The sequence below is a fragment of the Mastigoproctus giganteus genome, chromosome 4 (assembly GCF_048544385.1).
Source record: "Mastigoproctus giganteus isolate SK-2022 chromosome 4, ASM4854438v1, whole genome shotgun sequence".
Classification (NCBI taxonomy): Eukaryota; Metazoa; Arthropoda; class Arachnida; order Uropygi; family Thelyphonidae; genus Mastigoproctus; species Mastigoproctus giganteus.
This window is the reverse complement of record NC_143578.1, coordinates 237,687,190-237,699,847: the sequence shown is the minus strand read 5'-3', so window position 1 is coordinate 237,699,847 and position 12,658 is coordinate 237,687,190. Positions and strand designations below refer to the sequence as shown.

The 12,658-nt window shown below is 35.9% G+C and overlaps 1 protein-coding gene across 1 annotated transcript in view; it reads left to right on the top strand.

Moving 5' to 3' along the window:
- LOC150087524 (CYFIP-related Rac1 interactor B-like) overlaps positions 1-12,658 on the top strand; it is an 89,943-nt gene that overhangs the window by 26,319 nt on the left and 50,966 nt on the right. Inside the window, exon 3 of the mRNA XM_090372514.1 lies at positions 9,648-9,753. Coding sequence (XP_090228640.1) covers positions 9,648-9,753 — 106 coding nt within the window. The remainder of the gene's footprint in view (positions 1-9,647; positions 9,754-12,658) is intronic.

The window sequence follows — 12,658 nt, the reverse complement described above, 5'->3', positions numbered from 1 at the left end:
TTAACCATGTATTTTATTGCCATAATGCAACTCCCAAAGTTTTTGCGCTACTCTGATCCAGGCCTGAGGCGGGATTCGAACCTGCGACCTTTGGGTTGCCAGGCAGGTACTTTACCCACCTGGCTAGCCCGGTCGGCCTTAAATCTGGTATGTATTTTATTAACAGTATCAAGACATTATTTACTATATGGACATTAGTAATTATTAAGATGTCATCCAGATCTCTACTGTAAAATGTAATATTTGGAAAAAACTGAGTTAAATATAATTGTTCTATTTTATTCAAATAAATTTCAGCAACAAGTCCACTCAAGGTAAGGCCCATTGGTAACCCAAATATTTGCTTGTATATTTTAGCTTGGAAATAAATATAATTAGCTTGTACAAGGAATTTTATTAAATAGAATATTTCATTCCTAGGTAAATTTGACTTATTTACACTTATTGACTGATCATTAATAAGGTCACATATTACGTCTAAGACATATTTCTACATGTACATTCATGTACAGGATACAACATCTAAAGAGAATAATTCATCATCGCTTTTTAACATTTTTTCCTTTTAATTGATTAAATAACATATCCTAATTTTTTAAGCTAAATGTTAATGTAGAACACAATGGTTTAATAATGCCATATAGGTATGTCACTAGTGCTGAAAAGGCTGTGTTTCTGTACGAGACAATGGGTCTGATTGGTTAACCTATTTTGTGTAATTTAACTTGTCCAAAGAGCACGGTACCACATTAATCCGTGCTCATCATTAGGGATGCCTTAGACATAATATGCCTTAGATGTAATATGTGACCTTATTAATGATCAGTCAATAAGTGTAAATAAGTCAAATTTACCTAGGAATGAAATATTCTATTTAATTAAATTCCTTGTACAAGCTAATTATATTTATTTCCAAGCTAAAATATACAAGCAAATATTTGGGTTACCAATGGGCCTTACCTTGAGTGGACTTGTTGCTGAAATTTATTTGAATAAAATAGAACAATTATATTTAACTCAGTTTTTTCCAAATATTACATTTTACAGTAGAGATCTGGATGACATCTTAATAATTACTAATGTACATATAGTAGTAGTAGTAGTGGCACATGATACAAGAAAGCAAGTGTAGGAGCTTATGCAGCATCAGCCAAAAAAAAAAAAAAAAAAAAATCACACCATTCCCTCCAAATGCCTGTCCAGTTCCTCCTTAAATTTATTTAACCTATCAACTTCTGCAACGACAGATGGAAGTTTGTTCCAGCAATTAACCACCCGCTGGCTAAAGGCAAATTTCCGCACATCTATTCTACATCTGTCCTTTCTTAATTTGAACTTATGTCCCCGTAGGTTGGTAATCTGAACAAGTGGAAGGATCCCATCAGAATTCAGCGTGCTCAACCCATTCAAGGCCTTATAGACCTCAATCAGATCACCGCGCAGGTGCCTAGTCTCCAGCCACTGCAATTTGCAGAACTTAAGCCTCTCTTGGTAAGAGAATCCCTTCATTCCCCTCACCAATCGTGTTGCTCTTCTCTGTACACGCTCAAGCAAATCTACATCCTTCCTAAAATGAAGCCGCCAGACCTGTACGCAGTACTCAAGGCGTGGCCTGACCATTGCCTTATACAGAGGGACAATCACCTCCCTTTCCCTGCTAGCAAAATTCCTATATATCATTGACAAAACCCCATGACCCGCCCTAGCAGCCTGTCTGCACTGCTCAGAAAACTTCATATCTGACTGCACAATTACTCCCAGGTCTTTTTCATTTTCTACCACCTTAAGTGTAGTACCACACAGTTGGTACGTTTCTCTGGGGTTACTTCTACCCATATGCAGTACTTTGCATTTGTCAAGGTTGAATTTCAGTTGCCACTTCTTAGCCCATCTGCCCAAATTATCTAGATCCTGTTCCAGTAGCACACTGCCATTACTGTCATTAACAACCCTGCCAACCTTTGTGTCATCTGCAAACTTCGACATTAAGCCTGATATACCTTCATCAATATCATTGATAAATACACAAAACAACAGTGGACCCAACACCGAACCCTGTGGGACTCCACTAATAACATTAGTCCACGAAGAGCAGCACCCATTGATTACCACCCTCTGTCTTCTCCCACTTAACCATCCTTTTATCCATTGTAGCAACTTACCCTTAATACCATTCTGCTCCAATTTGTACAGTAGTCTTCCATGCGCAACAGTGTCAAAAGCTTTCCTGAAATCCAAGTATATGATATCAAAATTATTTTTTGCATCCAGTTCCTTTGTGACCACATCATAATAACCAATCAAATTTGTCAGACAAGACTTTCCCTTAACAAACCCATGCTGTGTTTGAATTATTGCTGCAGTCTTGTCTAGATGATCCTGCAATGCATCTTTAACCAGCGACTCCATTATTTTACCCGGAACAGAAGTTAAACTAACTGGTCTGTAATTACTCGTGTCACCCTTCGATCCACCTTTGTGAATTGGGGACACATTTGCACATCTCCAGTCCGTGGGAACCTCCCCTGAGTCCAAGGATGCTCTCATAATTATGGCTAAGGGTTTGCTTAGTTGCTTTGCCGCCTCCTTTAAAATAACTGGATAGATCCCATCCACCCCTGGTGCCTTTCTTATGTTTAACTTCAACAATTTCTCCTCCACTTTGCTCTCAGTTATTACAAAATCATTAAGCACACTGCTACAATTTGATAACCTTCTTCCATTTTCAAATTGTAATAATTCCTCACGTGTGAATGTAGATGCAAAATACTCATTCAGTTTGTTTGCTATCTGAGCAGGATCATCAACAGTCGAACCATCGATGTCAAGTGGACCAATCATATTCATCCCCCTTCCTTTTAGAGTTTATATAAGTAAAGAAATCCTTGCTGTTTTTCTTAGCATCTTTTGCCAAAGATTTCTCGTAATCCGCTTTTGCCTGCCGAACCTCCTTTGTGACCTGATTACAGACTAGCTTATATCTGCCACAGGCTTCTGCGTCACCTGATAATTTATATGCATCCCATGCATTTTTCTTCTCTGTCACGAGTCTCATTAGTTCATTTGATAACCATTTAGGCCTAAACCTTGAACGATATTTCTTAATCGGTATATAAAGTCTAGTAGCTTCCACGATTAATTCTTTGAATGCTTCCCACTTAGAATTTATTGTTTGTAACATCGTCAGTTGATCCCACTGTACAGAATTTAAAAACTGTCAGAGACCACTGTACTCCCCTTTACGGAAGCAAAAACCCTTTCCTTTACCCCTGACGGTAGTTACCTCTTTGAGTAAATCCCACTTCAGCACACTGTGATCACTGCCACCTAGTGGTTCCTTTATCTGCAAATTCTTAATACACGAATGATCACTGCTAATAACCAGATCAAGAGTGTTACTTTCTCTGGTTGCCTCTCGAACATGCTGCTGCAGAAAACAATCATCCAATAACTCCACAAAAGTCTGACTAGTGTGTGAGTGACCAACCCATAAGTTCCAGTCAATATCTGGGAAGTTAAAATCACCCATTATAAGACATTCTGATTTACTGGCCCACTCTATTTCTCTGTACAATTGTTCATTGTACTCATTCAAGTCATTAGGCCTATAACACACTCCTACTGTTATTTTTGCTTTCGCAGTGCTTATCTCACACCAAACTGACTCAACAGAGCACTGTTCATCTATATTAACTGGGTGCACTTCCTTTGATTTTATGTTTTTCTTAATTAACAGCATAACACCCCCTCCCTTTCTGTCCTGTCTATCTTTTCTGTACACATTGTACTCCCCAAATTCCAGTTCTGCATTCCTTATATCTTTGTGACACCACGTCTCTGCTATCCCAACAAGTAATAATGTCTTGGATACTGTTAATAAAATACATACCAGACTTAAGGCCGACCGGGCTAGCCAGGTGGGTAAAGTACCTGCCTGGCAACCCAAAGGTCGCAGGTTCGAATCCCGCCTCAGGCTTGGATCAGAGTAGCACAAAAACTTTGGGAGCTGCATTATGGCCACAAACACCGATGCGCCAACAACTAACAAAAAAAAAAAAAAAAAAACCAGACTTAAGTTAACATTAGAAAAGGAAATCTCGCAGAAAAAAGCTATAATTTTCTAAATTTTATTCCAACCAGGGTTAACGAGAACATACAATTTAAAATTTATGGAAAATTATGGAGAACATACAATTTAAAATTTATAGAAAACCAATGAATACCAGAAAATTCCTACACTGTTCCAGCTACCATCCCCTTAAATATAAACGGAGCATTATTTTTAACCAATTTTATGATGCATATAGATACAATTCTACTCTAGAATGCTTGTTAGATGAACTTATGGAACTTACAAAAAGATTTTTAAATAGGGGGTACACATTAGGTACCATCATGAAAATTAATCAACAGGCAAAATATAAAATGGAGACAGGTACAACAAATAACAGATCAGATCAGAAATATTTTATTAAAGTTCCCTATATACAATATTTGTACAGACAATTCATTAACATTTTCAAGAATACTGATTTTAAAATAGTTGCACAACCATTGATACCATTACAATCATGAAAGCACACAATATTGTTTACAATATTCCTTGTGGTGGGTGCAATTCAGCCTGGTTCGACTCAGAATCCACTTTCAAAGAGGATGCAACAGCATACAGCATCTGTTAGGGCAAGTAGGACAGGTGCCTCGGAACTAGCGTTTCATGTTATATTAGTGATGGGCACGTTCTTTTTTGATAAGTCGAAGGTCCTGAATACTCAGCAGGAATATTTTAAGTTATTAATTGCAGACACATTGGAAATGAGATTAAATCCCGACTCTATTAATGTACGTAGACCTTACAATATCTTGGATTCGTGAACTCTAATGTGCGTAGATAAGCAGTAGTTCATACATTGGTCAGCATAAATAATCTCATGCTAGGTTATGAAAAAGTTTGTATAAAACAAGGGGAGGATATCATTCGTGATCCACTTTTGACTTCTTTTGAACCCAAACGATCCAAATAAGTTAGTCTCTTAAAGGGAATTTTAGACAATTTTAAAGTTTAAATTATTATTGTAAATTAATGTATAGTTATCTTGTGATAATCAGATTTTCAGGAAGTTTTAGAAAATTTTAAAGTTTAAATTATCTGTAAATCGATGTATATTTATTTCGTGGTGTCAAGATTATCAAGACGATTTCAATTTTCATATTAGCATATGTTACTGGTTAGTTTGGGGAATTGATGGCTGTTGACTTTCCACGAATCTTCTCAATGCACTAGGCTGGATATGAGTATTGAATACATGATGATTTTAATACGTAGCTTTTTAAAAATCATAAATTGATTTAATTAACATGGTACACTAATTCACATAAAAATACATTTATATGCGATTGAGTGTTGAGAGAATTACAGTCCTGTAATAAAGGTATGAGGTTTTCTCTTATAATTTAAGATTAATAATAATAGGACATATTGGGCTTTATTGCTCTTTCATTTTAGATTAGTAAAATAGTGTCTTATGTAGGGTCGCACAGAACATTAGTTCAACTCCACCTTGGTACACTGTGATGAATACAGACTCTGTAAAAGGCTAGAAATATGTATAATGTTATGTTTGTGTAATGTGCCTATGTTCTTTAGTTGTTTCTGACCACTTTGCCACCACGAAGGCAATCACCTGGAAAGCCTGCCCAGTGTCCATTTATGCCACAAGGAGGTGGGCCACAACTACACATGTACCATGGCCAACCACCTTGAAAACATCTGTTTTTAAACTTTTACTGCCCTAATAACTGGGCAAAAATAAAATAAAAAATCCCATACCCACCGGAGGAAGTGCTAGATACTGCCATTACAGCTGTTTTTAAGCTACTGATTGCCCACCAAATGGCAAGTGATCTTGTGCTGAGCAGTGAATAAAAGTATCAAATATAAGCTAGCAGCCAAGCAGTGTGTGGAAGTATAACTTCCCATTACATGTATTTCAATGTAGACATTGAAATAATTTGAGAAAAGAATGCTACTCTGGATCAGTGGCATATCCAGGTATCACATAAGGGGAGGCATGGCAGCCAGGTGTTTGAATGTTTTTTTTTTTTTTAGGTAGACCTAGGAACACTTATACACACACATGTTTTATTGATTGATCAATGTCTTTTTGATTATTGTCTTTATTTGAATATTAGGAAAGCATGTGAATAATATTAATTACAAAAAATGACAATATATTATTTCCAAACATTTGGCAATAGAACTCATGGAACAAACAAATTTATGAAATACATATGTATATATAAGAAAATTATAAAAGGAAAGTATAATAGAAGTACATACGGAGACAGATTTTTTTGTTCACCAAATTATGGGAAAAAAAATGCATTATTTTAATTAAGTTAAGTTTGACTGATTTTCGTGTACAACTGAGCCAACGGTTTGTGATTGGCGGGAGAAAGGACTTATATTATTTTAATGTTTCAATAAATTACTTCGATATCGAAAGGTGGTACGCTTGCACCACCTTTGGACTTTGAATGTCCATGGTCTGAGTGACCATCAGCTTTAAAAAAATACAAAGAAATTTTGAAATCTTTTTCTTAAAGAGGCCCCACAAAACCTGTATTCCCCTGCACAGCTATGAAAAATGCTGTGCTGCTTTTTGCCATTTCATGTTCTGTATCGCCAGTTTTCTTGAACAGTAATACTCTGATGCTAAAAACTAAAGGTCTCTTCAGTTTTCTTTTGATTTGTTTGTATTATGATGCCTTTCAATATCACTTAATTCGGCTCTCAGCGTGCATTTACAATATTTACAAAAACATTTTAAATAAACATCATCTAATTTGCAGAGCCAATTCTGAGATTTAACATCTTTGAGTTATTGATTAATATATAATCAACATGAAAACGTTGACTATATTTTTTTAAAAACTCATTTTCAAAAAGGGGCAAAACACTCTAGTTTAATATGAAAATTTATAAACGAAAAAAAAAATTAGTTACCTTCTCAAAGTAATTGAATCATCACAAACAAAAAAGGGCAAGTTTTCGTCAACACTCTGTTAAGCCTATTCAGAACAGTGGTTTGCATGCAGAAACGATTTAAGTTACTGCATCTTTGTTTTCTGGGCAGTCTACTCCAGTAATTTGAAGAGTGGACCAGCATAAAGCGAACCTCCGTATTAGGAAAATTAGACCGAATTTCTAAGAAAGTTGGAGTTCTGAGTGATGGTGGAAATTCATATTATAATAATTTTCTCTGATCTGTAAATGATTCAGCAATGAATTTTCAATTAAAAAAAAAATACTGACATTAGAGTAATAAAATTACAAACCATTCTCTCAAATTGTTTGAGACATCACGGACCATTCATAATTTGAATTTGTGAATGTAAACTTATAAAAACTGAAATTATAAATATGCTTACATAAAGACTGTCGAAGTCGAGTGATCAAGTGCGAGGGTGCATAAGTACACATACCTTGGGTGACCGGGATTCAAGCCTATGATCATGGATGCCAGCAGCAGGGTGCAAATGCATCACCTTTGGATTTCGAAGTAATACACAATTTTTAATATTTTCATTAATTTATTGAAACGTTAAAACAATACAAATTCTTTCTTTCAAAATAAAAGTCCTTTCTCCCACCAATCATGAAATCTTGGCTCAGCTGTACACGTAAATCAGTCAAATTTGACAATTTAAATATTACATGTATTTGAAAATTTGGTGAGCAAAAAATTTATTTCCGCATACACCACCTTTCAAAATATTCTGCTGGCACCCATGCCTGTTAAATATAGTGCTGTTTCTTCTATTCTCCTATCTTGTGAACTTCTCTGACCATGTGGTTGCGTGGAGCATAAAGAGGAAATTCATTTATAAAATCACTTATTACAGAATCACTACAAAGTTGGCATTGCATTACGCAAATAAAGCAAATAAATGCACACTTCTCTGTTCAGAGGTGCACATTCATCATTTACTGTGCGAAAAAGGGGAAACAAGGCGAGGACACAAAAAATAACTTTTTGAAATTCATATTACATCTTTCTATAATCTGTAAATGATCCAGCAATAGGTTTTCAAAAAAAAAAAAAAAAAAAAATTACTGACACCAGAGTAACAAAATTACAGATCGCTCTGTCAAGTTGTAACAATATGCAAAGAACAGTAAAAATAAGAATAAGAAATCTACAGCAATGAGTAACATTATTATCAAAACTGGACAACCTTTTGACTATCACAGACATCATGAATCATTCAACATTTGTGAACAAAGGCAGACTGGGTCAAAAATTCTTACCCGGGAAAAATTTTAGCTGCCTCACAACAGTGTTTATGGCCATGCAATTGCACATCGGTTTCCAGCTTCCGGCCCACCGGGGTTTCCCGGTAAGTCTTATGGCCAGTCCACCTCTGTTTGTGAATGGTCCATCATCTAAACTAATGAAAACTGGAATAATAAATTTACTTACATTTTCAGCATTTCCATCACAGGTTAGAAAAGAATGCTTGTAATGGATGAATTTTTTTTGTGCTCTGCTCTGAGAAATTCAAATATAAAATCACTATACTTGGCAGTGCGGAATCACAAAATAGTACATGATAAGAGCTGCAAAACCAGTCATGCTCCCAGATACCATTGCACAGTCCTGGGTGGGAAGTTTAATAAAAATGATTAGTAACTTTAGATTAATTTGTGGATAACAATGTCATTGCTAAATAAGCTCGAGCTCTGTTACTATTACTGGAGGAATGACAATGTCCCAGAGAGTAAAAACACAAGAATATGATGCAAAAATAGCACTCTTTTCTCAAATATTTTAATGTCTGCATTGAACTAGTATCCCACTTCTTTATCAAGTTAGATAATAGTATTAGTATTAGCCGATATAATGCAAGAAAGCCACAAGCTGTTGCTGCATTATCCAAAAATAAATAAAAAAGAAAATAAATAACCTATGTGTTTGCCTCCTTGCACAAGTAAATATCCAACTGATCATTGAATTTCCACAAGCTGTCAACCTCAGCTGCATTATGTTCTTATTTGATGAGGTAACTTATTCCAGCAATTAATAACTTACTGGCTAAAAGAAAAGTTTCTACAATTCAATATAAATTTCTTTCCCCATAATTTGAATTTATAACTCCTAGTTGCAGAATCATATATAACAGTTTACCTTCATTCATTTTATTGTCCTCCTCCTCCGAGCCATATACACCTAAATGTAGCCCCTCCCGCCAAGGTGCCTGGTTACCAAGCAGATGCCAAGGATTTCTCATAATCTGCCTTTGCCTGCCTAATCTCCTTTGTGACTTGGTTACAGACCAGCTTATCGTACAGTTCAGTCAAGTTTTCAAGTCATATGGAATTTCACTGATTGAATCTGGTTTTATTATATCACCTAGTGGTGAAGCATTACTTATTCATGCATAAATTGTGAGTGGGGGGATGCCTTTCTCTTCTTGAAGCAGTATTCCTATGAAATATATCACTTCAACCTCAGGACAGCTTTCAAACTATTAAAGGATTACAGGCAATTATTGATAATGGCAGCATATCTCAGAACAAATTTGTAGAATTTTAAAAGTTAGTGGAAAATCAAATCCCCAATGTTACTTTATTTTATTTTTTATAGGCAATAGCTAAGCCAAACAGTGAATTTCATCAAGAAAGGGCTTGGGAGGCTGTACTACCTTTAGTTTCTATACTAAGACAGTTTTATGAGTTTTCAAAGAGATTGGGTAAGTAATTCTAATTCATGTTGTTGTATTACTTGTAATTACTGTTTCCTGTTGTTGTTTTTATTTATTATAGTATAATTTACTATAGAACTATCAGTGTAAATACACAATCCTTTGTTTCTAATAGCAAACTACAGTAGTAGTGTGAATAGCATTGATTTAATTATATCTCATGTTGTGACTGCCTTTAGAAAGAGTTACCATGTATTCCACTACCTTGAATAAGTAATGCTTCACCAATGCAGAGACTATTATTACTTATTCTCAGTGGATATCACCACCCAGGCATTGTTTTCAGGCTTGTTGGCCTATAATCAGTGGGCAGGTAGGTACTCGGTGTTGCAATCATGCGAACCCAGTTATGAAGTATAACTCCACAATATGAGAGATGCAAAAAGGTTTACATAGTAATATTACTACTAAGAAATAAATGCACAAGGCATAATATGCTATGAACTTGCAATTTATTATAGAACTATCAGTGTAAATACATAATCCTTCGTTTGTAATAGCAAACTATAGTAGTAGTGTGAATAGCATCAATTTAATTGTATATCATATTGTGACTACCTTCACAACAAGTTACCATGTATTGCACTATGTCGAATAAGTAACGCTTCACCAATGGAGAAGTCTATTGTTACTTATTCTCAGTATATATACTACCAACCGAATGGTACCGTTTCAAGGCTTGTGAAGGTGGTCACAATATGAGATACAGGTCGACCATCACTAATCCGGCCACCGGTAATCCGGTTCCACTGCTAATTCGGACATAATTTTCGCGAACGTAATTTCAAATTACTTGTCGCTACTGTTTTGGTGGTGCTGGTTGCAGCATCAGCTGTTGGCATGGTCGTAAACACTGGGAAACCATTCCCACTTGTTTTTCTACATTTATTTTTATAACCTGCTCACATTTAGCCCCAGCCGTGGTTCCAGTGCATAAAGGAAGTGCCTCTCAGTAGTGTAAAGCACAAACACCATACATTATCCATAACAGATAAAGTTGAACTTCTAAAAAAACTCGACAGCAGTGTGTCTGTGAGAAGTTTGACTCTGCTTAATTGTAAATTCCAGCAATTTCTCTCAGTTCCTCTTATCTTAATAATTTTCTTTTAGCCATTCCTTTTTAGATTTTTTTTTTTTTTTTTTTTTACAACACACTTATACAAACTTGCGGAAAAACACAACACAATATGATGGATAATATAGCGCGCTAATGAACTTGTTTTCACAAAATCTCTAACAATACCACTAAATTGAGGCTCAGCGCAAGGGCTATGCTAGAATTTTATAAGAGAAGTGGATTAAAAGCCGTTATGAACTAAAGTAGTGTTTCAGGAAATCATCAATTAAGCTTTTAATATCGTGTAACAGCAAAACAAATCCACATTATTCAGATCAGAAGGGCTTCAGCACCTTTAACCTCTACCTGGGACCCACCCATATTCACACGTAATCCAAAGTTATGAAAACCACATAGTAGATGTATTAGTACTCTGCGATGAAAATATACAAGTTGACCTAACGATTTAAGGTACTATTGTAATGATTTAATGTAGTAATAAATGTTTTTTGAGAAGTAGAGCATATTCAGTGATTGAGAATACGTGTTATAAATGTTAAGATTTGTACTATGATTGTTCATTTAATATACTTCTACAACACGCGAGGTTCAAGCCCATCACCACCAAATACGGAGGATGCGGAAAGGTCAGTGAATGACCACCGCATATCCCGGAGCAATATGGCCTCAGTTGCTAATGCTCCTAAAAACCAAATAACTAACATTCTACAACACGAAGTAGTAATAGAGGCATGTGATGCGGGGGAGTGGGTATGTGGGCTTGTGTAGCATCAGCCAAAAAAAATTTAAAAAAAATTGACTCAACCATTCCCTCCACACGTTACTTCACTTTACTCGGAGGCATGCTAGATTCTGTGAACAAGCTGCGTGAGATAATGGGTTGCAAAATGCCGTGTAGGTTGATTACTAAGGTCAAAATGAGATTCCAGTTCAGTAGTTATAGTATGTAATCAGTTAGACCATGATATTTGTAATAGTTAGAGTGGGTGAATCTGCCCACCAGTATGGATTTAATTACATAAATGACCCCAGGGGCTCACATCTGGTGAGTATGGGCTTGGCACACCCAGGGTCCTGAGCTGGATATCATCATTCTTCTTTTTCTTGGTGATTCCCTTTTACTTCTGACCCTTGTTCTCTCTCTCTCTCTCTCTCTCTCTCTCAGGGTTAAAAAAAAATATTTTTTTGGCTGGTGCAGTATAAGCCTCAGGCTTTCTTGCACCATGTGGCTAATAATAATAATACTGACAAACTTATTGCAATGTTTGAGTTTATTTTATCGTAATTAGTTTTATTGCAGCGCTCGCCATGCGTGCAATAAACTAATCACAAATGACCTTCATATGTATGCCGTAATAGCATCACACATATGTGGCTGACACAGCTTCTCAAGAAATAAAGTAACCTACTGGGCCACATCAGCCATATATATGCGACATAAAAAAAGTCTCTTTTTTTTATATATTTTAAGCGAAAATAAACGACAACACTGACATTACAATATTTATTTTAGAATTACTAATCAAATTATTTGCTAAATATTTTTTGGCTTCTGGGGAATTCTTTTTCTTTAACTAGCTTGGCAGTCAACGTGTTAAAGATGGAAGGAGGTGGTTAGCTGCTGGGTAAAATATATTTGCTAAAATAACCACCGGTGAACCGGCACCCTGCAGGTCCCAGTGCTGCCGGATTAGTGATGGTTGACCTGTACAATTAAATCACTGCTGTTCACACTACTACTGTACACTAAGTGGATAGAAATCATGGTATACCTACCTAGTAATGGGTAGGTCCATCTTTCGCCTGGATAAGAGT